Raw genomic sequence first — 27,986 nt, forward strand, 5'->3', positions numbered from 1 at the left:
TTACTCAAATAACTTTTAACCGTTCTTAATTTAGGGTACTATATTGTTCAACAAAAAAGTAACCGTTTGTGATAGACTAACATTAATGGGTAAAAGATATTTAATGTTTGGATAATAAGGCGAATTGTATTTTACTATGCGGGATTCCATGTGGGTTATAATATACAGTTTAGCCACAGACAAACAGACGTAACACTTAGAACAAATCTTAATCAACATCATAGTCACGAAGACATGTACGCCCAATGCTATAATCGGTGTGTTTGGCCGCCGGGCCAACAAATGGTGGTAGTGTGTAAACGTCAAACACGAACAAAAACGATACGAGCGCTGCGGGGGGCGGATCGGCCACCTACCATATTTTTGAATCGACCGTTAAAAAGGTGGTCGATGGACAACGATGAGAGTGTGACGTCTGTTTGTCTGTGGTTTAGCATTGCAATTTTATTAGGGTAAATATTCATATATGGATCCAGATCAACGTGAAGTTCGTATAATTGATCAATAATAAATTTTATGGATCCAATGCAGTTTTACCTTAAATTTGGTTGTCTTGGAGGTGTAGCATCCAAACCCTTTTATCTCCTGCGTGCTGAACCGGTTCTATGTTTTGACAGTTCTCTGGCCTTCCGTCTTCGTCCGTCGTTCAGACGAGTCGCAGTCGCATTCGCAGTCGCATTCGTAGTCGGACCGTTAATTGATTCGCGTTTGTTTTTCGTAATCGGTCAAATTAATTTTTCCTCCTCCAAACCGAGCGAGGAAGAAATTATTCATGTTCAAGTACAAACGTGTGCACCTCATTGCGTCCTAGGAGAAAGGGTTGTTCAAAGTGTTGCGCGTTTGATTTGCTGCCGAGAATTCGAAAAGGTTTCGTCGGAGCAAAGGTTAGCGGACCGAAGAAGACTTGGTACCTGTTTTCCCATCGGCTGTTGTTGGCTCCCTGCTTTCCATCCAGAGGGAGTTTTGGTAAGTCCTTTTCTGATGTCTACTGATATGGGAATATTATCATTCAAATGTTGGGGAGGGGGATTACAGAACCAGTTAAAGGTTGTTAATCTGATAAAACCATCGAACACCGATAGGAACAGGTACGTGATGTAATTAGAAAGCAGTGAGTGTAAAACGTAATTTAAAACCGGGCTTCGATTTGCTTCTAGAGCTCGACTTGTATTGGTTCTAGTTGGTATTTGTATTGTATCCTACATACAGGAACAATTTTACGCCGCTAATTATATCGCTAATAAACGTACCATGACATTCAGTTTTTCGTTTTGAATGAAGAATCAAAAAGCTAAGGGCCGTGTTCAAAAACCATTAGTTAGAATTAGGGAGTATTATGCGCGCCCTCCTGTTGATGATTCATAGCCGAATGATAAAGCAAAGATGTGCGCGTTTCAAAAAACTGATCTGTTTTTCGCTTATCAGCTGAAACCGAGCTTAAACTTTCTACGCTGGGAACATACTCAAAAAAAAAAGTCCGTCATGCAGCAAGAAATGACAGTCGCAGACGATAGCATTTAACCCACGATTGCACTTTCAATTCCTCCCTTTGCTAAAGGTACTTGAGAGGTCTGCAAAAGTTCTTCGCCCCGTGGAAACTGATAAGGCAACAACTATCTCCAAGCACTTCGCGTACCGTTTCGTAATATCGTGCTTATCCTCAATTGCATTCCTCACACTATTCGGAAACCAGTTTTTGGTCGCTAACAAGTTGCTAATCGCTGTCTTCTCTAATACAGCGCAAATTCAAGTATTTAAAAAGATTCTATTTCAGGACTCTTTTCAAAATAGTGGCTTTGTTTTTTTGTAGTGAATCCTGGTGCAAAGGTCTAGAAGCTTTCGAGAGCTCTTACGCGATTATTGGCCAAAAAGTTCTGCCCATAGATTCCTCAAGAAAGCATCAGGAATACTTCTAGTAATTTCTCATTGGATTTCTTCTGGAATACTTTCGAGGACGTCTCCAGGAAATCTTCTAGAGGTTTTTCACGAACTTTGTCAGGAAATCGTACAAAAATTGCTGCAGAGATTTTTTCAGGAATTTTCCCAGAAAATGCTCCGCAAACTACTTCCAACAAATTCAGGATTGGCATAGGTCCCTTTAAAGAAACTTACTCAGTATTTCGAAGCAGGTCTTCAAAAAGTATCTAATTTTAAATAAAGGTCTCTAAAGTCTCTATTTTAACCAGAATGGTCTCCACAGTCACTTTTCCCGATTCTGCTTGCAATGAATCCTAATGAAAATTCTTGAGACACCAGAAAGAACTTCTGACTATTACGCAAGTACTTCTTCTTCTTCTTGGTATTACGTCCTCACTGGGACAGAGCCTGCTTCTCAGATTAGTGTTCCATTAGCACGATATTAAATGAGAGCTTTCTTTGCCAAATTTGCCATTTTTGCATTCGTATATGTATCATCTGGCAGGTACAATGATACTCTATGCCCTGGGAAGTCAGGGAAATTTCCATTACGAAAAGATCCTGGACCGGCCGGGAATCGAACCCAGACAGCTTCAGCATGGCTTTGCTTTGTAGCCGCGGACTCTAACCACTCGGCTAAGGAAGGCCTCGCAAGTAGTTCTTCTGAAATTTATTCTCAGATTCCTCTTGTGAAAGCTTCAGGAATCCTTCTAGTGATTGCTTTAGACGTTTCTTCTGATATAGTTTTGAGAATCCTTCCATAAAACAACTATTTTTATTTGTTCTTTGTAGTAAATTCTGGTTCAAACGTCTACGAGCTCTAAAGACGCTTTCAGAGACTTTTACGCGATTATTGGCCAGAAATTTATTTCTTAGATTCCTCGAGGGAAAGCTCCAGGAACCCTGGTAATTTCTCGTGATGTTTCTTCTGGAATGATTTCTGGGACTCCTACAAAAATATTTTATCAAAAAATCCTCCAGAACTTGCTCTTTATTGATTTCTACAGTTGTTACTTTAGGAGATCTTCCAATGATTCCTACTGGATTTCTTCCGAGAAAACCCATAAAGGTTTATTTCAGAGTTTTTGGAGAATGGCTTTGGGTCATTTGGCATATCAAAGTGTGCCATGCTAAAAGTCGGACGCGAAAATTTTTCGCAGCCGTCAAAAATTATTATTTTGTCCAGTGGCGATTCCCTAACCTCAAATCTACCTGTTCCACGAATAGAAATTCTTGATTTTATGCAACCAATTTGCATCTATCAAGTGAAGATTTGCTAGAAAGAAAAATTCCAATCATTAACTATTTGCTTTATGATCTCAATTTGTAGAACAAGTAAAAACTGAGGTTACGAGTCGCCTCTGATTTTGTCGTTGATTTGCATATTTTTAATTTTATACTACTAATACGAAATACGCGTATCTGTCAAAGGATACAAAATCTAGTGGAATTAAATGGTATAGTACTAAATTCGGCTTTTTCATCTACTTATAGGTATTCTACTAAACAGCTCGAAGATTTATGATCAATTAATCCATAATTTCTCCCACGAATTGCTGCGAGAAGTTCCTCTAGGAAATATTTCAAGAAGTCTATCGCGAACTCTTCCCAGGAATTCCTAAAAAAAATCAAATTCCTAAAGAAAAATTAATCCTAGATTTCTTATGAAGTTCCTTCAAACATTTCTCCGATTTTTCATCGAAAAACTACTGTAAAATGTCCAAACAATTTTCAAAAGTTGAAGGTTCATTACCAGCAAATATTCTATAAATAGCAAATCATTCCTAAACAAATTTATCCAGGGATTTCAACAGATCTAGCAGGATATTAATTAGCATGGCTGGTAACAGGTTTCTTCTTAGAGGCTTGGTCGATATTTTGATTCTAGTCTTTATTTTTAAGGATTCCTTACAAAAGCCGCCACAGGTTCTTCCAGGAATTGCAGCAGAATTTCCACCATGATTTATTTTGAAAATGCCTCCAAACAAGAATCATTCAATACATTTCACAGAGATTTTTCGATGAAATATAAGTTTTTTTTGGGATATCCTACTGCAGCGGACTTTTTCAAAGTCCTCCCCAAGACAAATCTGCTAAAGAATGTTTATTATTTTTTTTATACAATTACTCCTGGAGTTAATAATATTGGTGGGGATTGCTTATCAAACCTTCCGGTCCGCCTCATAGTTACGTACTATTTGGTGCTGGGTGTAGTTCTTGTTTTTCCAGCTGTATTGAAAAGCATGAGCCATAGTCTTTGGCATACAATCGGGTCTTTCTTTAGCAGAAAAGAACCGAAATGTCTATCGACGACCGGTGATTGCTAGCAGATATAGTGGAGAGCTTGTCTTGATACGTTCATCGCTTCAAGCTAGTTGAAAAACTGAATACACTGATTGCCTGTCGATCAGAGCCGAACTAGGCATAGATCGTCTACATACATCTGAATCTACATGTCTCCGATGTATTACATCGTTCCAGGTGGGAGTTATCTGATATGTGAATATGGTACCATAACAGAATTTTCCATCTGAACGAAGTGATAAATCATAATATTCCGCAAACTGTATCACACATCTACAGAATGTATTGCGTGAAGTTAAGACACAGCAGAGTATTGGGTACATAGGACCAAGTCCCTGCCGGGTGGCGCGAAACTGATGAGCGATAGACAATAGAATCAACAACACTGCCATAAGGGATAGTAAGCATGTGACTATTGTCGAAACTATGATTAGGAGGCAAATCAACATCCCAAGATCAAATTTTTGTTACAACCCAATGTAGGTATTATTAAATTAGGCTGTAGAAAATGATAAATATCTGATCACTTAGGAACCTTGCAACAGGTAATAAATGCCCGTAGTCTGTTTTATTCGAATACACATGTATAAATTGTTAAAATTGCCGAATCATACGCGGAATTTATTAAACGGATCATGAAATTAGGACTGAAATCATAATGATGATAGATTATCAACTTTCCTTTCGTCTTGCTATTTGTTACCGTTAGAATCACCAAACTGATTGGTTTCCCACTACTTACACCAATACAACAGCACGAAAACTGAAGTATTATAATCGCGCGTTGGAACTTTCAATATCCATATATTACATCAATAGTGAATTCTTGTATGTAGCCAGTATAAATAACAGAATCATCAACTTCTTGAACATTCTTCAACTGAAAACAGGATGCTTGTTTTATCAAACATGCTCAATCTGCACCTAAAATCTCGGATCCAAATAGTTTTCTAAATAAAAATTGTATCTAAATAAAACGTGTAGGCCAACAAAACATAATTGAGTAGGAGTTTACAAGTTACTTAGCACATGAAAAGCAGTTTAAATTAATCTATTACTAGATCAACACTAATGCTCACATTTTTATATTCTCATTTCATCATGGTCCTCATTGCTCGAGCGGAGACGAACACCCTGGAGATGGAAAAATCGACAGCGCTACGATAAGGAAACGTAACAGATGAGAAACTATCGATACATTTATCAATTATATAACCCCGTTTTAATGTTAACACTTTGTTTCTGTTTTTTCTGTTTTTTTTCGTTTCAGCAATCAAATAACCGAACCAACTCTACTATCTTTTCGTTTCTTCTTCGTTATACTTATAGTCCTTCTGGCACTGAACCGAGTGGTGCGCCTTCCGCTTTCTTACTGGTGCTGTTTTTCCTGTACATTTGGCATAGTGTCGGAGGTGGTGTACTGTATTTGCTATACAACGCACTACTTTCGATATTGTGCTTGGCGTGTGGGGAAGCAGTACTAGTGGTGAAGCGGAGGGCGCCATTCGGTTTAGTGCCAGAGGGACTAAATCTATTTAATGTATCTGAAGCTTGTGGGACCGCTTTAATTCCGGCGCCTGCTTGTGGAAGATCCCGGTGTGCTAAACGGTATAGGACATGTTAACGGGGGAGGCTTGGTAGGTCCTCACCCAGCCCGTGTCTAGATGGGCGGATAATTGTCTGCCAGGGTGTGGATTGAGCAATTACAATTACAATTACAATTACTCCTGGAGTTAATAATATTTCTCTTTTGATCCTTTTGATTTCTTATAAGGTTTTGATTTTTGAAAAATATTCTCAATACATCTCGATATCGGAGGGACCATAGAGAGAATGAGACAAAGAATATATTTTTAATGAACACTAGATTGAAAACCACTCCGTTACTAGGAAAATATAGAACAAACAAACGTCATTTCGAGTTTCGAAATTGTTCTGAATCACTTAAATTCAGTCTAGTAACCCTTGATAATGGACGACATATGGAGAGAAAATTGGGAACCAATAATCAACAGGAACACATCGAGATGTAGAGATGTCGAGATAAGGAGGGTATCGCGATATGGAGAGAGCAATTGTATGCAGAATGAAGTGATCGAAGAAATTATCGACATAGGGAGAGATATCTAGATGTAGATAATCGAGATGTAGATCATCGAGATATAGTTTATCTAGAAAGTCCTCCAAGATCTCGTCAAGAGTCCTGGATCTCTTGCAAGAGTTCATCCTAAATTTCTACAGATATTGCATCAAATATTACGGTAGGATTTCCTTTGGATATATTTCCTAAATTTTTTCAATAATTTCTCCAATAATTTGTGAACCAAATCTTAAACTCCCAACGACTCCCTTGGAAAACTCATGGGGTCATTGAAGTCTTCCTTGGAAGACCTGAAGTTATCTCAAAAGTATTTTCTCGGAGTTCTGGTTGAAATCCTAAAGAAATTCTGAACGACAATTATGAAATCTTTAGCTCTAAAAAATGTCTAGAAACATCTCTGGAGATATAACTAAATCCTTGAAGTACCGTAAGGACGCCATTTACCGCTCATTTAACAGCATTTCAACACATTAAATTCTGTCAAAAATCGGTTTTACGATATTTTTCGCAACTTTTTGCGGTAAATGATGGCTTCGGCACCCTGAGGGTATTTTCGGCAGCACTAACTTATCGTCCTTGTTTAAATTTATCTATGGAACAAGAGTTACCTTAAATGTACTCAACATATTCCTTGAACTATAACCTTCCATGTAAATCACATCTTTCACAAAAATATTATATAACATGGGTTTTATCATTAAATCAAATAAATGCTCACGAAATTATCGTCATTCGTGAGCTGCCGAATAAAACAATACAAGAACAGCTTACAAAAACTCACCACTTTGAAAGGTCTAGTTCTCAGCTCCAATGCCAATTTTTTCACACAAGCTACGCACCGATCACTTATGCACTATTGAACTTTTGATTTGTATATAAAACACTCAAAAATACTAAATTTTCATGCTTTAAATCACAAATTAAAATTAATGCACTTTGCTTTCCTCGGCAATCACTTTTTATTACGGGAATAGGTTGCCAGAAAACCGTATTCAATTGCGGTGTATTTTTTATTCACAATTTAAATTCATTGAATAAATCGAACACAACTAATTAATACATTGGAATTAGGCAACAAAGCATGCATCTGTAATAATTGAGCCTTTCAATACTTTCCTTATCTGAAGATTGTAGCGCATAAACTTCAATATACTGAGAAACATATAAAACATAAGTCTTTCAATAGGTAAACTATTTTGGCAACACTCCTGTTGTTCTACAGGCAATCAGAGGATGATGTTTTTGTGTCAAGTCATAAGTGAATTGATTTGCAAAGGGCCTATTCTGATTTTCTCATACACTGAGAATAAAAGGAACGCAAATCAATTTTACTGGCAAAGTTTGGATTTTGATCCGAATGGATCGAACAATATTCATAAACCAGAAAAAAATCGTGGAACATTGCAAACAAATGTGCAAGTACCGTCGTTGGGGGTGAGATTTGGCCAAAAATGCGTAAGTCCTCATTTATTTTTGAACAAGTTTCGCAATTTGACTTAATGTGTTCAGCTAAAAAAAATATGTATTCTCATTACAAAAATATATTTAACGGTAGCCTCAAGCAGGCATCAAAATTATCAGATAGACGATGATACTATCATCTATCTGATAGACAAGTGATACTACCAGTTCAGCCAGATGATACTATCACTTCTTGTCCATCCTGATGGTATCACTGAGAGAATGGTTCCTATCAGAGATTGAGGATAGAGTGATAGTATTCTTATCCCAAAAAAATCTTATGATGATACTATCAGTACAACATCTCTCAAATAACAATGATAGAGGTTCTATCTCTATCAATTGATAAAAATAGAATAAAAATTGTTGGACAATGGGTATAGAAAATTAACTAAATTCTATATTTAGCAATCCAATGTGGCGGCTTCAGGAGTGTAAGAATATATCATTAAAATAACCAAAACGGCCACTATGTAAAGCATAGATAGCGCCACCGTAGCCTTGTGTGATTGACAGAACAGCAATGCTGTCACAATGTTAAATCCCATATACAGTGGCGCCTTTGTTTTGATGCGGTGAGCACTTGCAAAAACTACATTCAATGATCCATTGTTGGAAACCCATGCAATATGGGTATTTTCGGAACGGGCACGATGAGGATATGACTAAAATCGATATCCGACGCCAAGATGGCGGCCTCCGGATTAGTAAAATCATTGAAAACCCATGCAATATGGGCATTTTCGGAACGGGCGTGACGAGGGGATGACGAAAATTGATGCTCGACGCCATTTTGAAATCCAAGATGGCGGCATCTGGTCAAGGAAAATTGTTGAAAACCCATGCCGTATGGGTATTTTCGGAACAAGCACGACGAGGGGATGATGAAAATCGATATGCCATCTTGGATTTCAAAATGGCGTCGTCAGCCCCTCATCGTGCCCGTACAGAAAATACCTATATTGCATGGGTTTTCAATGAATTTACCAAACCGGAGCTCGCCATCATAGATTTCAAAATAGCGTCGCACATCGATTGCCGTCATCTCCTCGTCGCGCCCGTTTCGAAAATACCCATATTGCATGGTTTTCAATGGTTTTACCAAACCGAAGGCCGCCATCTTGGATTTCAAAATGGCGTCGGACATCGATTGCCGTCATTCTCTCGCCGTGCCCGTCCCGAAAATATCCATGAGAACATACCATGATTTATTTTTATTGGCTTTTTCCCATTCTGCGCTAGATTTTGGTTTCAGTATTTGTATCAATGATAGGATAGATAGGGATAGCTATGGAATTTTGCAAATAGTATATTTTTCCCCCAATGATAGATGATGAAGATATGCTTGATCCAACAGTGATAAAAAATGCTGATATTATCTCCATCCGTCTATCAATTGATGGAGATAATATAGTTTATCTTCTATTCATCATTTTTCAAGAAGTGATGGTATCCCTATCACCACCCATAGTGATAGTATCATTTGATAGTATCAAAAGATAGACGTGATAATGGTAAATGAGAGGGATACATTTGAAGCCTGTTACCTGGAATCGAACCAAGAACCTTGTGATCGATAGGCTCGTGCACACTCCCCTCGTCTATCGGGTTTATGGACAAAAGGTCGAAGGCCAAATTTCGAAAGGACAAAAGGTCGAAAAAGATTTGCTTGGTGGGAATTTTTTCCTTCTTTGAAAAAAGATTTTCGAGCTTTTGTCTCCCCTGTTTTGTTCTTCGACTTTTTGTCCTTTCGACCTTTTGTCCTTTCAACCTTTTATATTTTGACCTTCTGTCCTTTCGACCTTTTGTCTTTCGACCTTTTGTCATAGATTCGTCTGCACAAATTTAGTGGCGTTGTGTATTCAATATGACTCTCAGCTTTTTTATTTATAACTGCAATGCTGTTTTCAGTGTAGTCTGTATTTTTCTGCATTGGCCCTTTCAACGACGGTCAATTTCAGGCATTGTCAACAAATACGAAAAGTTACCAATACATAACCTAGTTTTTGTACATTTTTGGATTGCCGAAGAGAACAATTTTGTTGCCGACAATAGTAATTGCATTGCCGATAAAAGAACAAGTGCCTCGTGACTTTGGTGAGGAAAAATAGACGATTTAGAGAACAAAATAGTGTTTTGTGCATAATAATTAATAAATTAAGTGTGCTCAAGTGTAGTTCAGGTGTCTCCTGTTAATTATTGTGCTTTGTTGTTGTGTATAATTGCCTTCCTAAAAGTTCAACTGCTTAGGCTGCCGAGAATACGTAAGTTCCCCTACAAGATAAAACATTTGTTTTTGTAGGAAAAAAAGTTGAAATGTGAATAACGCACAACGGTACGGAATAACATGTATGCCAATGATACTTGTGTAGGGCGCCAATCACCGCTCATCCTAAAGCTAAGTATGCTGTTCCGCTCAAGAAAAGTAAAAATGTCTGCCCGAGAAATGGTCAAGGAATTTCCTACTGTGAGCTCCATTTGAATTGACAATTGACAACTGCGTACTGCGATCAAAGAAAAATTGCATTTCTTGCAAGAAATTTCCCACGCATCGAGATAGGCGATTACTTTTCTGTTGTAGTGCATACTTCGCTTAAGTATGAGGCCCTATATACACCACTAATTGGAAATATTTTCCTTTCATTAGCTGGTTGTTATCTTTTTACTATAGTACGACTACATATCAAACCGTGGGAGCTAAGAAGCATTTTTCGATCCACCATAATCAAATTATTGGTCAACTCATATTTACAGCATTAAACAGCCTAAACATATTTTTTATAAATAGTTTATAATATAAAATCATATGAATTTCATTCTGGCATTGTGTTTGGTATACTAATACATGCATCCGTTTTGGTATACTTATACATGCTGATGACTTTTATTGCGAAAATTTATTCAGATTTTTCAAAATAATTCAATGAGCGGTGGATGGAGCATGAGTGGTGAATTGCGTCCTTACGGTAATCTAGGATTGATCTATGATGAATTCATGATGGTATCTTGAATAAAACTCTTATGGGATTTTTTGGGAAGTCCGCAAAACGATCGCTGAATAAACTCCTGAAGAAACAAACAATGTTGGAATAATTCAAATTTATCTGTCAAATCGTACACTTCAATATCAGAACTCCAAATCTGATTTTATGTCAGAGCTAGGACCAATATTCTTTGATACTTCCACATCTTATTTACCTGAGGATTACCTCAGGGATGGCAAGAATATTATGCGGATGACACAGGCCTCTCCGTCAATGAACTAATCCTATGTGTCATCTGCCATGGCCTATGGAAAATCATAGACGAGTACAGCTTTCCCGGGAAGCTCATAAGACTAATAAGAGCAACTATGGACGGTGTGCAGAATAGCGTGAAGATTTCGGGCGAACATTCCAGTTCGCTCCAATCTCGCCAATGGACTTTCGTGCTTGCTGTTGAACATCGCGCTAGAAGGTGTTATGCAGAGAGACGAGTTTAATAACCGAAAGACCCAGCCAATTTGTTTGCTTCGCGGATGATATGGATATTGTCGGCAGAACATTTGGAGCGGTGGCAGATCTGTACACCCGCCTGTAACGTGAAGCGAAAAAAGTCGGCCTGGTGGTGAATGCGTCAAAAACAAAGTAAATGTTGATAGGCAGAACCGAGCGCGACAAAGCCCGCCTAGGAAGCAGTGTTACGATAGACGGGGATACTTTTGAAGTGGTTGATGAGTTCGTCTACCTCGGATCCTTGTTAACGGCTGATAACAACGTTAGTCGTGAAATACAGAGACGCATCATCAGTGGAAGTCGCGACTACTATGCGCTCTAAAAAGAAGCTGCGCATAAGTGGCGAATTCGCCGAGGGCGAAAAGCCACTCAAATAAAGATAAATAATAATAAAGAAGCTGCGGTTGAGGAAGATTCACCCCCGCACCAAATGTACCATGTACAAAACGCTAACAATACCGGTGCTCCTCTATGGACATGAAACATGGACCATGCTAGAAGAGGACCTGCAAGCACTTGGAGTGTTCGAACGACCCAAATTTTTCCGCCAAAATTTTGTGAGCTCTCTCCGAATAATATAAGATTGCGATTCTAATGACAAATTGATTTTATGTTTTGGTCGATCCAATGCTGAGGAAATTGGCCATGTTTGTTCAGTGTGTTTTTGAAGAATGTCTCAATTTTAAGTATAATTTTAGTATATAAAATTCAAAAAATGTTTTTGGAAAAATACCTACGAAGTGAAAATAACTCCATTGCCTTCCGAATGCACCAAAGAGAGTTTCAAATGGACGTGTTAACAGAAAGTCGGAACTTTATCTTATGAACAAGTATTTATCTTCAAGCAAATTTTCAGACCAGCCATGTTGTATGCTGTACCACTCACTAGCTGTTGTAATACCAGGAAGAAAGCGCTGTAGAGGATTCAAAAAAATCGGATATGATTCTGGAGCTTCCTCCCTGATACTAATGAATTAGGTGCAAAATCCAATGTTGAAGTTTTTTAACCAATGTCTTATACAATTATCAATAATTTTAAACAAAAATCGATGTAATCTTCTATTGCCTCGATTAGTGTCTTGTAATGTACGCTTAGGTTAGGTTAGGTTAAAGCTATTTAAAAACGAATGAACATGAATAACAAAAATAATAACTAATATTTTGTTAACAAAATGTTAAAAATAACTAAAAGTTTTCCGAAATTAGGGATAGTGTTGTCTAGCACAGAACATTTAGATATTACAAATTAATGTAATATTTAAAATGATACTCGTAAAGGAATAAAAAAACAGGAAAAATCTTCCGAGAATTTGAACTTTTTTTTTTTAATTCACGATGAAAATTCAAACAGTAATACGTGGCATAATGTCACGAGAAGTTCCAACATAATTTTCAGATTCATCCTTAGACAAATATCTGGTCCAATTTTCGAAAGAATCCTTATAAAAATCTTATCCTGGCTCATGTTTTCTTTTGTATTCTTTGTTTGGTTTAATCTCGTTCTGGTCTGTTCTGTTCAGGCCTGCCAATTGCATTCCACACTCGTCGGAAACCTGTTTTAGTAGCTAGCAAGTTGCTAATCGCTGCCTTCTCCATTTCAGATCTCCCTTCGGCGGCACCATGCAGCCCCTGCAGTACTGTCCGAGCAATGTGTCCATGGCGGTGGTGTGGTTCAACCATGGCATCTCGCAGTGCTTTCTGGACACGGTCTCGGTGGCCACCATCGGCGGCTTCCTGCTGCTCTTCGGAACCATACAGCTGATCATGTACCGGCGCCATGGGACGGAAGTAAGCCCGACCCAAATCTATCCATCCAAGATGTACAACTTTCAGCTGTTCCTGTTGGTGCTGCTTCCGGTACTGACCGTGGTGCGATTCATACTGGAAGGATTCGTATTCGAAGGAGCTCGAGTGTACGGCTTCATGATTGTGGCGTTGTGCATCACGCTCTTCATGTATCCGTATTCGATAATCCTGCTCGTGAAGGAACGTCACTACATATTGCCATCCGTCCCTACCAGAGGACACGGTCTAGTCCTGCTGCTCTTCTGGACTCTGCTGTTCATCGCCCAGAACATAGCATTCGTCAATTTGAACTACGACAAAGCCTGGTTCCACCTGGTCACCGTCCAGGACAAGGTCGAATTCGCGCTATTCGTACTACGCTACACGGCCACTCTTTTCGTGTTCGTCATTGGCCTTAAGGCACCGGCCATCACTTCGACCCAGCTAGGCGAATTGTACCAGAATCTCACGCAGGATCAGGACAACCAATCCACCTTCCGCAATGCATGGCAAAAAATGCGCACCCTTATGCCATACCTGTGGCCCAAGAAGGATTTCCTGCTGCAGTTCCGTGTGATCATGTGCTTTGCGCTTCTCCTATCCGGACGCGTTATCAATCTGTACGTTCCGATCTACAACAAGAAAATCGTGGACAGCCTTTCGGAGCGGCCTTTGGTGTTCCGCTGGGACTGGGTGCTGATTTACGTGGCCTTCAAGTTCCTCCAGGGCGGCGGAACCGGATCCATGGGTGTGCTTAACAATCTGAGGAGCTTCCTCTGGATCCGCATCCAGCAGTACACGACCCGCGAGATCGAAGTGGAACTGTTCCGTCATCTGCACAGCTTGTCGCTGCGATGGCATCTGAACAGGAAAACGGGCGAAGTGCTGCGGGTGATGGATCGCGGAACGGACAGTATCAACAACCTGCTGAACTACATTCTGTTCTCGATTACGCCCACCATTGTGGACATTTTGGTGGCGGTTGTGTTCTTCGTGATGGCGTTCAACTGGTGGTTCGGGTTCATTGTGTTCCTGACGATGGCGCTGTATATTGGTGAGTAAAATGGAGCGGAACTAATGCAAGTATCGGGTTATCAAATTGACGACTTAGGTGAACGGATAGCCTTCTGTAGCTAGTAATATTTCTGACTTGATAGTGATTCTTTCATACGTATGGTTTTTGTTGGACATTCAAACATTGATTAGGTGAAATCAGGGTTGGGAAGAAATCTGAAATTCATTCTACAGTAGCCACATAAAGCCAATCGCAGTCAGCGAAGCCAGTGTAACTCACGCCTATCGCTGCTGTAGACGGATTCCATGTCAAATCGGTCAGTCACAGAACTCGACCATCTTCGATTCGGATTAAATTTTGCACATGTTTTTGGTATGGTAGAATAAGTGTTTTCCATAGAAAAATTGATCATTTTGACTCAAGCGTAACTTTTGAAAATGGCCTATGAATGTTTGCATGCAACTTATTTGAAAAATTCTAACTCCAAAACTGTTGATTTTAGAGAAAAATGTAGTGAACCATTTGGACTATAAGAAAAAAATATACACTGAAAAAATATTTTATTTATTTTCATAAAAAACTCAAACATAAAACTTGAATTTGAAATTACACACAAAAACCCCATTTTTAATATTTTTCAAATTTTCACCATATAATCTTGATAGTAAGAAGAGGATTATGTCAAAGTTTCATGATGGAGAAATTTTTAATAAAAAAGTTTTTCTAAGAACAACTTTTTTCCGATTTTCGAAATTTTGATTTTTTGTCAAATTAAATACGTTTTGATGATACAGTAAGCATCTTGAAAGCCGTAATGGTTACATGAATAATTTCACTAGAAGTATCTATCTATCTATCTTTATTAACGAGATTCACTAGAAGTAGCCATTTTCGAATTATATCGAGTTTAATGCAAAAAATATTAGAATAGGCCATTTTCATAAGTTATTCGCGTTTCTCCATTTATAATACAGTGGGATTCCGTTTTTGGCATGCTCCGTTTTTGGCATGCTCCGATTTTGGCACCCCCCGATTTTGGCAACAAAATGGATCCGTTTTTGGCAACATTTTTCAATACCATTAAAATTTGTAAATTTTTGTAAATATTATCGTGCCTGTTGCTTTAGTCACTTGAATAGCATGTCAACTTCACACCGATTACATTCCAGATCTCCATTTTCGTCGATGTTTCCCCAAATCTCACCAACTACTAAGGACTCGCGTACGCGCTTATTTACTTCAGAATGGTCATCGGTCATACATAGGCAACGTTTCATGAGACCAATAATCTCCACCAGTATCTCAACTTAAGATTATTCTTTTTTCATAGGCATTCATATTGAGTGACCAGCCCACTTGAGTCTGCCAGTAGGTGATACAATAAAAAAAAAACACTGTTCTTTAGATTTGGAACAGCTTGTTCGAACAATGCACCAGCATCGACATAAGAGCAACGAAAAATCTATGACTCACACAGAGTTACAATCATAAATTTTGTCTCGCTGTATTCATTATTATGGATTTATACACACATATGTACAGCAAAATGTCGTGTATCATAACCTTTTTTTTTAATTTCATTAAATAACATGACAAATGCGAATACAGTCCAAACTACAATTTATTTTCAATAATACCATTGAAGCGTGCGATAAATACGACTGACAGTGTTTTTACTTTTTGTCTGTGGTATTGGTGTGTATATTGAGCATTCTGCGTCAACTATTTAAAGCTACGTTCTCTCTTTTCTATAGACTCTATGAGGCGTTAGATTTGTTAAGAGACGATCCAGAATTCTGTACAAGATTGTTAATCAAGTATACGGGTCTCAACATCATCAAAATGTTCCTTACAAGCTGAGTCTATGAGTTTCCTAACTGTACCCTGGAGAATCCTTAGGGGATTCTTCGTTCTTGTGGGACTTTTCAGAAATTTTAACGAATTCATGAGGATATTTGCAGATTCCAAGTGGACACTGAGAGCTTCTTGAGGGATCGTTAGAGTGTATAACTGGTTATGGAGGATTATGTCCAAAATCTGGTGATTCCTAATAAACTCTAGGGCGTCTTGTAAATTTTAAGCGGGATATTGTGAATTTCTAGTAGCATTTTCAATATTTTCGGCGAAAGCTTGAGGATTTTGAAAAGGTTTTCAGAGGAATTTGAGGTGTGCTAGTGGTAGCCTAATAATAATAAACTTTCATCGGAGACTTGACAATTTACGGTAACATCGCAGCGGAATTCCAAGATGTTAACTCATAGCAAAATCCTTAGCAAGATCCTGAGAACTCTATGCGAGATCCTACGGATGCTTGGCAAGATGCTTCAAAGCTCAAGCGTTTTTTTCTGTAGATTTCTTATGAGAACCTGAAGATTCCTATAAGGTTCTTGAGGTTTCATAACAGGATCCTGTAAATTTCAGTTGATTTCATAAGGCAAAGGTAAAACATATATAGAGCTGAATTAAAAAATGTTTCAATTAAAAATTAAATTCTACACAATTACATGCCATTTATGCTTCCCATGTTTATGTTTGCCCTTTTGATACAGTCAACCATTCATTATAAAATGCTTTACTTTATCAGAAACATAAATTGAAGGAGCAATTCTAAACTTACCGAATTTTTCAGATTTTATGCTAAAGTCCAAAAGTTAAACTGATTTTAAATGTTCATTTAGTAAGAAAAAAAGGTCATGCCGTTTTGCAATACCCAGCGCTTTTGATTCGCAAATACGTCTTTAAAAGAAAACATTTTTGCTTTCGTTTTCTCTCATAGTTTTAAGAAAATGTCCAGTTCTTCAATAAAAGTCATTTATGCGATTATTGGTTTTACAAGGCCCTCTTATACAAAAATTATACATAAAGCTTCTAAAAAATAATTGAAGACGTTGAGGCGTAAAAACGCGACCAGAAAATCGTTTGCCAGATTTAATATTACAGAGCTATAGATTCATATCATAGTATAACCCTTCGGAAAAATGCTTCGAAGTGAACCTTTTCGAAGTCTCAACGCCTTATGATTTCATAAAAATGATGTATAAACATTGTAATGATGCTTTCAAAACCAATAGTTGAAAAATAAAATTTGAAATATGGGTTCCGATTTTGGCACGGTTCCGTTTTTGGCAACTGAAAATTTCAACTTTGTTGCCAAAAACGGAATCCTACTGTAATGCGTTTTCGAGGTAAAGACCATATTTCTTTCCATTTACTTATTTTCCTTGATGGAGAATCACGAATAACTAATGAAAATGGCCTATTTAAATATTTAAATAATATAGTTTGCATTAAACTCGATATAATTCGAAAATGGCTACTTCTACAGAAATTATTCATACAATCATTATGGCTTAGAATCATTTCAAGTTGCTTACTGTATCATCTAAACCTATTTATTTTGACAAAAAATCAAAATTTTGAAAATCGACCAAAAGTTGTTCTTAGAAAAACTTTTTTATTAAAAATTTCTCCATCATGAAACTTTGTCCCAAACCTCTTTTTACTATCAAGATTATATGGTAAAAATTAAAAAAAATATTAAAAATGGGGTTTTTGTGTAACTTTAAATTTAAGTTTTATTTTTGTTTTTTTTTATGAAAATAAATAAAATATTTTTACAGTGTATATTTTTTTCTTATAGTCCAAACGGTTCACTACAACTTCTTCATAGAACATTTTTCTCTAAAATCAACAGTTTCGGAGTTAGATTTTTTTAAATAAGTTGCATGCAAAAATTCATAGGCCATTTTCCAAAGTTACACTTGAGTCAAAATGATCAATTTTTCTATGGAAAACACTTATTCTACCATACCAAAAACATGTGCAAAATTTAATCCAAATCGAAGACTATCGAGCACGATTTTTATTTTTTTCGACTCATTCTGCATGGAATTCGTCTGTAGGCAAAGAGCCTTGAAAATTGCAAAACACTCGTTGCTAAGGGCAATTCAAAATTTCTGTAGAAAAATGTTCTATTTCCCGCTGCATTTCCCGCATTTAGAGCCTTCAATGACACTAACAATTAAGAAAACTCATGCACCCATCAAAGGCTACTTGATGAGATTCACGTTTTTGAACTACTGTACTGGGAAAGCCACGTGATTTTCGCGAAATTCAAGCCTACTACTATTGCCATTCCCAGCACTGGGTGAAATGACTTACACTTGAATGCTCGAAATACTTTGGATTGACACGATTGACACCGAATCACTTATTTCTTGAAATATTAACATGTAATCAGATACATATTTAATAACTTCGATACACGCCAGGATTGTAGTCGGTATGAGAGTTATCCTTTATAGTCTGATAAATAGACATGAAAAAAGTGTGTGGGCGGTTCAATTCCCGTTACGATGCAAGGTCAATCAAGTTCAAAACAAATCTTGGCTTGAACTCAAAGCGTTATCATCTAAAACTTTTGTGCTATCGTGTGGCAGGCACGATGAAAAATTATGTCAGATTAACATTTGTTGGAGGTGTTAGTACGCATCGTAATTTCGTGCTATGCGTACACCCAGACAAATCGACTATCAAAATTGATTGGAATGCTACATGGAAATTCGTCACAAGGAATTGAATTGGCTTCCATAAGCCAACATTTGAAAACGAACCAAGAATCTTGCGATCGATAAGCCCGTGCGTACACCGTGCGTCAATTATTAGAAATCTGACATGGTTCCGATTAGAAAACAGGCAGGATTTCGAAGACTGATGAAAATCCTAGGAATACACTAATGAAAATCTTGAGGAGACTCAGACAAGATTCGTGTGAGAACTCTGATGAGATTCCTGTGTAGATACTGATGAAAATCCTATCCGTAATTTTATGAGTATCCTTCGAGGGTTCTGAGTATCCCGGTGAGAATCTTGAAAGATTTCTGATGAATGACTCCAAAATATTCTAATGCAAATCCTGTAAGAAGTTTGATGAGCATTTCGGCAGGATTTTGCTGAGAATCCTGAGCGGGTTCCGGCGAAGAGAATAGTGTTTGGCCCGTTGAATCTGTTGCATGCTCCTTTATGGGCGAGCGACGGAATCCGGTTCAATTCTGTCCGGTTCGAATAGCGAAAAAAAAAAAAATATGTGCGAGTGAAAAAAAAAAACGAAGCGCGTCAGTAGTGTTTGGTTCGTCGCATACTACTGTGGACAGAACCTGCTTCTCAGTTGTTCAATGAGCACTTCCACAGTTATTAACGGAGAGCTTTGCCATTTGACCATTTTTGTTTATGTATATCGTTTGGCAAGCACGAAGATACTTAGACCGGTGGGATTCAAACCGATGTCCCTCAGTTTGGGCTAGCTGAAAAGCTGCGGCCTTTACGAATAAATTAGAAAAAAAAATATACAGTCAACTTTTTATAACTCGATATTGAAGGGAATTGAAGACGTGAGCGAACTTGATGAGCATGATCATCGAACGATCAAAGCGACCTTATGCTGTGAGCGAACTGCGCTACTCAGTTAGGTTGTAGTTAGCGATCATGAAAGCTCACTGTGGGGATGAACAATGAGCATGGAATATCACTTGGCAACCCCAATGTGTATGACTATCACAACCACTGTCTAGGAGGTTGAAATCGGAGCAAACTATGTGTTAAAATAATGATTTCTAAACGTCAGTGGTTTTGAAAAGATTAGTTTCAAAAGAGTTCAATTTAAAAAAATCTGCGATGATTTTAATTTGTTATTTTGCGGGCTACAAGCCTATGCCAAACTTTAAAACAAACAATCCAATTGAACCCAATACGTATTGAACGCTCGTGTGTAAAACATAATGAACTGCAATGTTTGATAATTAAACACATGTTCATAAGGCAGCGTCCATTTTTTAATTACGGCCCCTCCCCGTCCTCCGTAACGCGTTTTGTATGGAAATCTTTAAATTTGTATATGAGCAGTAACGCTGAAGCCTGTATAATCCTTTAGCCTAAAACAGTTCGGCAGCGGCGCCTGGGTTGTAATTTCAATGCATTAAAATTAGGTTAATCTGGAATCGAAATTCGTGCGAGTAACTATAATCTAAATCGCAAAGACTTGTTTTCTCTTATTTGCAAAAAAAAACAGACTTCTCAACTTGTCACCTTATTCCTGTCTAGCACTATAAATTCCTTTATGAAAAACTTCAATTTGACCAATGGGATTCCATGCTCAGTTTTTTTTTAATTGATGATCAGCACTGATCAAGCAGAGGGCAATGCTGTAAAACGGTGAACAGAATCTGTTCATGCACAACAGAAAAAAGCTACCGCATCGGTGGTTCCTTTTGTGCGATTGCGTTCTTGCTTTCTTTGCTCACGATCGCCCGAACACATATACTGTAGAGGGCATCGCATCATTTTATTTTGACATGCACTCACGCATCCGATTCCCTGTGATATTTTTACAACAACACCATATATCGTGCGATTTTCTCAATACTGTCGTACATTTGTTTGTAATCTATCTATTATAATCATAATCCACCAAATTATTTACAAAAATAGCTATGAACGGAAAAAAGAACGGCTGTGAGCAGACTCTGTTCATCCAGCAATCACGCTCTTTTTACATTTGTTTTGTTCTGGTTCTCCAATGCAAGAATCTGTGAGCAAATCAGTGGCTGTTAGTTCGTGAGCGTGTGAGCTTGGATCCTGCTTAATATTGGATCATTTTGCGTAAACGGCATGATGCTTTCCACCACTGGCAGAGGGTTTACTCAAGATCGTCAACGCTCAACGAGCTTGGCAAATCACGGCCTACCCCTTCGATGAGCATCAAGTTACCCTAAAATGGGCTGATTTTTGTTCATGAGCTGAGTATTTTCAATGCCTGGTCCGAAGGGACCATAGAGTAAGGGAGGTATACCGTTAAAGATACAGTTACTGTGCACGTGCCGTTGCCTCATGTGCAGAAGCCACAAGTTCCAAGATAATTTCTACTGTAATCCTTACAGAAATTTCTCTAGGGATACCACAAGCGGTTTGCCTGAGATCACTCCAGGAAGAAATTTTGTTCACTACCAGACCGGTTCCGATAGTACGACAGAAACAGCTTCAGCAATTCGTTCAGGAATTTTGCTAGGAATTCCTCCAGGTATTTCTTCAAGGATTATTCCAGGATTTTTTGCAGGAATATTTTTACAGGGATTTTGTCAAGAGTTTCTGAAGGAGTTTCTGCCGGAATTTCTCCTGTGATTCCTCCAGTAAAATCTTTACTAGGATTTCTCCAGGAATTTCTCCAAGGATTTTTCAGGGAACTTTTTCAGAGATTACTTCTAGGAATCCTCCTGATATTCCTCCAAAACTTCTTTCAGAGACCAGAATCACATGACAAGATTATTACATATTGTAACAAAAGTTGTTAAAAATAACAGAAATTGGTTTATTTTTGTTATTAAAAGAGCTTTGTTTTTTTTCGTAACAGATTTATTGCAACATTTGTTATATTTTTGACATTGCATGTGAGTTGAATATAAATAACTTTAGATGTTTTATGAACAGTAACTAAATTTGCAATAATTTTGTTATGTTGTGTCATGTCTGAAACACGTTTTGTAATAATTTGGCTATAATTTTAATACAATTTGTTATATTCTGTTTTTGTTTGGTATAAATTTTGTTAGATTTTTTGTTTTTTTTCCAAACATTACATTCATTATTTCTTATATCTAGGTGTTTCGTGTTATTAGACAACACTATCATCCTAATTTGGTAAAACAAATCTAAGATTTTATTAACATTTTGTTAACAACATATTACATTTCATTTGCCGTAGCAGTTCAGATTTTTACAGGTGAGTTGATTTCACCTGCTTATAAGAGAAAAAAAACGCTTTGAATATACTTAACCTAACTTAACCTAAACATATAACGCATTAATCGTGGCAATAGAAGATTGTAACGATTTTTGCCTGAAATTATTGATTATTTTATTTGACACTTGTTCCAATGTTTCAACATTGGATATTCTTTGTAACTCATTGGTACTATACCAGGGGGGAAGCCTCAGAATCATTTTCAAAATTTTATTTTGAATTCTCTGCAGAGCTTTCTTCCTGGTATTACAACAGCTAGTCCATATTGGTACAGCATACAACATGGGTGGCCTGAAAATTTGTTTGAATATCAAAAGCTTGTTCTTAAGACAAAGTTTTGATTTTCTATTAATAAGGGGATAGAGACATTTTACATATTTGTTACATTTGGCTTGAATGCCCTCAATGTGATTTTTGAAAGTTAAATTCTTATCTAGCATGAGCCCTAGATACTTAACTTCATCTGACCAATTCCAGTTAGAGTTTTTGTTATTTTAACTACTAACTGTGTATGTTCCAAAACAACTGGTGATTTCATGAAATCATATCAGAGAAACACATTTTGTTATAATCTTGTTTCTTCTATCTGGTCAGAGACTCCTCGAAGGATTCTACATGGAATTATGCATCAGAGATGTCTTCAAGGCTTTTTCCAAGTTACAGTACGAAAATTTCTCCAAGGATTACTCTAGATATTTCTCCAGTCATGTCTCCAGAATTTCCTCTGATAGTGTTCTCTAGATTATTCTATGAATTGTTCCTGCGATTTCCTCCGGGATTGCTCCAGAAATTCTCCTGGAAAAATTCATCTAGGGATTCTACTAGACATAACTTCATGAATTCCCATAGGGAATTCCTCCAGGGACCTCCTCTAAGAACTTTTTTAACACTAGATAAGTTTTTTTTCTGTCTTTATTAACGAGATATTTAGTCCTGGGCTAGTTCATCTTGGGACCAACGACTATACTTCCCTTCCGAAAGAAGTTGTCACTATAACTTTTATGTCATAAGTGATTATTTTGGGGATGGGATTCGGTTCGAGGTCCTCGGCGTGAGAGGCATGTGTTCTAACCACTACACCAGGCCCGTTCCCCTAGATAAGTTCCTGAAGAGATTTCTGGAGAAATCTTTTTCTGTTTTTAAAGACATCTACACGTAAATGCTATGCCCTATGAAGTAAGCACCACCCCAGACAACGGAATAGCATGCAACGCCCAATTCCATTGTCGGAACACATTCCTGATGAAAGGTTTTCCGGACTGAAGCGGGAATCGAAATCGCATCCCTTGCTCGATGCGGCTGAATGCAGTCTTTATTTTTTCAACGATTTTTTTTATAATAAAGACTACGTAGGCGAGAAGCATATTTTATTCAAATATGCAGTTGATTGTCTACCAGCTCACCTCTGGAACAATTTCTAGAGGAAATCATTTAGAGATTTTTCTGAAGCAAAACTTTGAAATATTCCAGAAGAGAAAGCTGAAGAAATCTCCGCAGGAATCGCTTTAGATATTTTACTAGAGAAATCCTTGGATTAGTCTGTGGAGAAACTCCTGTAGGAATCTCTAAAGGGCTTCTGGAAGAATTCTTGGAGAATCATTGGAGGAATTATGCTTGGATAAATCCCAGGAGAAATCTCTGGAGAAATCCATAAAGAGAAATTGATGTAGAGCATTTACTGGAGGATTTTTCGTAGATATTTTCCTAAAAAAAACCCCTGAAGTAATTCTTAGAATAATTTCTGATGATATGCCTGCAGGAATATATAGGAGAATCTCTGAAGGAATTTCAATAGAACCCCCGAAGGAGTTTTTGGAGGCCCTTAACGAGTTCCTGGAGAAATTCCTGGAGCATTATCTGGAGAAATCATTAGAATAATTCATGTCGCGATTTTCCTCAATGGCCACGATCACAGAGTTTGACGGTGCCAAAGTAGAAGGTGCACCATAATAAAACCCGTCTGTGAAACATATCACCTTCCCAATACTTTGGCACACCTCCAACGGTTCATGATTTATCATGAAACGGCTGCATTCAGGCGGAGGATCTGTTAATGTTTCGTCATATTATCAGGTCCTCTTCGAACGGAGGGACCGCCAGGGCTCATTAGTTACTTATAAACCAGTGCTGGTTGTTGATGTTTCAGTTCGTTTACACGAGCTGTAGCATCCTTTGTACTAATCAGCAATGGTGGTTAAGTTTCGAAGCCAACGTGTGTTCAATCGTTTTATAATGCAACATAAGAATGGGTGTTTGGTGGAACAGTGCGTTACACTCGTCGTTATTAAATTTAGTGATTGTGAAGGTGCTAATAGTGATTTTATAATAAAATCTATGGTGATGAAAATTTGGAAATGAAAGTGGAAGTGATTCTGATAGTTTTGTTAAACATATAATAATAATGATGTGAACTCTACTAGTTTAGTAATGGCCATAATACATTGTGCAAGAATTTCTCTGAATGTAAACTTCATTGCCTAGTTCTTCGAACGTGCATGATAAACATGTTAATAATGACAGCGAGTGCAGAAGAATGGATCAAAGTGATTTTTTTACTGTAACTTTCTTGATCGTAGTGCTAAATCGTAGTTAGAATAATAACAAAAATAATGAACAATTTCAATTGATTATCTTTTAATTACTTAGTAATGATAACAGATGGTAAATGGTAATGAATTTATATGAAAATGGTGTGATGTGAAAAGCGATATAATGGAAAGTATATCTGAAGTGTATTACGAAAGTTGATGAGTGATAATCGGCGATATACGTGATAGTGTCGAAAATAAACGTGACGATAGTGAGTGATGAAATGAAATGGGGAATGAGGACCTTTTAATAAAACTATTTCGTTCTTCACTTTAACCACTCTAGTAGCATTTCAGGCCTTATCATAGTTTGATAGTAGTCTGAACTACTAGACTGCAAAACTACGGCAAGGGCTGATTGCTGCTAGCGTACACAGTGACCATTTGAGCAACATTGTTTAGGAACGTCTGTGTGATGAACGCAATAGAGGCTTATAAAAGCAAATGCTGGGAAGGAGCTTAGGGCAGATTAAGAGTGCCAGTACTATCCCTATCGCTACCGACAAAAAAAAATTAAACCAAATAGTAAATGATTGGAATCTTCCTTTCTAGCAAATCTTCACTTGATAGATGCAAATTGGTTGCATAAAATCAAAAATTTCTATTCGTGGAACAGGTAGATTTGAGGTTAGGGAATCGCCACTGGTTTGTATACTTTGATCCATTGACACATACACGTATTTTGACCTCAACTGCAAGGCCAAGTCGAGTCTAGTACACGACACTGAATACGGCCTTACAGTTGAGGTCGAACAATGCGTGACAGATACGCGTATACAAACTCCAGTGGAATCAAATGGTGTAGTACTAAATTCGGGTTTTCATCTACTTATAGGTATTCCATGGTTAAGCTCCCTTGTTATACACAGCAAGATCTAAATAGTTCTGTCAATGGTTTATGCAAACCGCTTTTGAGTTAATCGATTGATAGATGAAAATATTTCGAAATCGAGATTGTTACGAAAAAGGTTGCTTTTCAAAAGTACGTGCCGGCTATTTTGCTGAGTAAATAAAAACTCATATTCGCTACAATAGGGTGCCGGTGCCATTGGTGGACTACCTAAAAAAACCTAAAATCGCTTGAGCCACTATAGGTACACGTGTTCCAGTAATTGCGCTAGTAAATGGTAAATTTTTACATAGGTTTAACATTTTTCCCTCGGAACAGCAACGAACATCTTTCGTATAAATCATAAAGATCATTTCTGGGACATTTTCTTCATTTTTATACATCCATTTTAAAAACTGCTTCCATCCGTTGATCCACTACTGGAACACGACGACAACTACTGGTGCAAGGGAGCAATTTTTTTGCGCAAACTTAATTATTGACTTTTTGATAAAATTAAATGCTGAAATTTGGCAAATCGACTAAACTAGAGGCGATCTATCCACCAAAAATAGCACACGTCGTTTTTATCGAAAAATTTACGTTTTATTACATAGTTCAATCTACTGGTGCAATACAACCATCGGTACTGGCACCCTAATTGTTTTTGAATACATTTATCAAATGTTCATTCAAAATACCTACTGACAAAGTTATCTATTAATTCGTCTAAAATCCAAATCCTCTTCGTTCATATCCTATTCCAGTGGCCACCATCATGGTAACCGAGTGGCGTACCAAGTTCCAACGTCGCATGAACCTGGCCGACAACCAGCAGAAGGCTCGCAGCGTCGATTCGTTACTAAACTTTGAAACCGTCAAATACTACGGTGCCGAACAGTACGAGGTGGATAGCTATCGGGAGGCCATCCTCAAGTATCAGGTGCGTACCAATATCAGTTGATACAGTTCATCAATCTTAATCCATACTTTTTGTATCTTACAGGACGAAGAATGGAAATCTTCGATTACGTTGAACATTTTGAACACCATGCAGAACGTTATTGTCTGTGGAGGTCTACTGGCCGGATCGCTACTCTGTGCGTATCTGGTTGTGTACGAGGAAGGGCTAACCGTGGGCGACTACGTGCTGTTTGCCAGTTACATAATCCAACTTTACGTTCCGCTGAACTGGTTCGGAACATTCTATCGGTACGTTGTACTTGTTCAAGTTTTACTTGCAATCATACTTATTCTGTCTCTTCTGCAGTGCCATCCAGAAGAACTTTGTCGACATGGAGAACATGTTCGACCTGATGCGTGAAGAGCAGGAGGTGATCGACGCCCCCGGAGCCGGAGAGCTGGCTGTGATCCGCGGTGGTGGCATCGACTTCTCCAACGTTACCTTCGGCTACACTCCAGAACGTTTCGTCCTGCGGAACGTGAGTTTTACCGTACCGGCGGGTAAAACCGTCGCCATCGTAGGCCCATCGGGTGCAGGTAAGAGTACGATTATGCGTCTGTTGTTCCGATTCTACGACGTCGAAAGCGGAAGCATTTCGATCGACGGTCAGAACATCAAAACAGTTAAGCAGGCTTCGTTGCGGAAGGCGATCGGTGTGGTTCCTCAGGACACGGTACTGTTCAACAACACGATCAAGTACAACATTCAGTACGGTCGGGTTGATGCTCCGGAGGTGGACGTGATCATGGCCGCCAAGAGTGCGGATATTCACGAAAAAATTCTCACCTTCCCCGATCAGTACGAAACCGCGGTTGGTGAGCGAGGTTTGAGATTAAGCGGAGGCGAGAAACAACGAGTGGCCATTGCTCGTACCATTCTCAAATCTCCGTTCATTGTTCTGCTGGATGAGGCCACCAGTGCGTTGGATACCCAGACGGAAAGAAACATCCAGTCAGCACTATCGAAAGTTTGTGCCAATCGAACCACTCTTATTATAGCCCATCGACTGTCGACAATCATCCATTCCGATGATATCATAGTCCTGAAGGATGGAGTAATTGTTGAACGTGGTCGCCATGAGGCCCTGTTGGAGAAACAAGGTGTCTATGCTGACATGTGGAACCAACAGTTGAAAAATTTGGAAGCCGGATCGTCGAGCGATGAACAAACTTCGCAGCCGCAGCAGCAGGGGTTGAGCAATGGTAAAGCGGTATCAAATAGTGTGGTTGCACATCACCACCATCACCATTAGTAAAGACTGTAGGCATTATGCGTAGAATTGTTAGAAACCAAGAAGCGAGTTGGAATCCCATTTTCCAAAGACGTGATTTAAGAGCTTGGGGTAGATTAGGGTTGCTGGTTGCTCAATTGCCTAATGTTCTTACAGAAGAAGTAACAGCAGTGCCTAGCCTCAGAGATGTGATGTACAAAGATTTAAGGACGAGGATCAAAACGTCTTCATACGAGAGAAAGATACTTTATAACCGTTAGTTAACTTATTGTGCACTGATTTTCCTTCATTACACTTTGAATGTGATTTGCAAATGGACGAAGTGAATCTACAGGCGCTGGCTTATTCCTCGCCGTCAGTGGCGGTATCACATCCCTATTTAGCGGAAGCGTCGCTGCCAATTTAGATGGTTCTGTCTATACATGACCTCCTTCAATGAAACAATTCTATACCAGGGGTAAATCGAACCATCCTGGTACGCGAAGATACACTTGGGAACCAC

General features: G+C 38.2%; 1 protein-coding gene across 1 annotated transcript; it reads left to right on the top strand.

The window, feature by feature from the left end:
* Window positions 1–632: 632 nt before the first annotated feature.
* Window positions 633–27,817, top strand: LOC5570148 (ATP-binding cassette sub-family B member 6, mitochondrial). The gene is made up of 5 exons (XM_001658900.2): window positions 633–966; window positions 12,879–14,116; window positions 26,057–26,232; window positions 26,296–26,501; window positions 26,560–27,817. Exons 2-5 carry the CDS (start codon window positions 12,898–12,900, stop codon window positions 27,503–27,505), a joined length of 2,547 nt encoding a protein of 848 aa, XP_001658950.2. The 5' UTR covers window positions 633–966; window positions 12,879–12,897; the 3' UTR covers window positions 27,506–27,817.
* The last annotated feature ends 169 nt before the right edge of the window (window positions 27,818–27,986 follow it).

Source organism: Aedes aegypti, chromosome 3, assembly GCF_002204515.2.
Source record: "Aedes aegypti strain LVP_AGWG chromosome 3, AaegL5.0 Primary Assembly, whole genome shotgun sequence".
Lineage (NCBI taxonomy): Eukaryota > Metazoa > Arthropoda > Insecta > Diptera > Culicidae > Aedes > Aedes aegypti.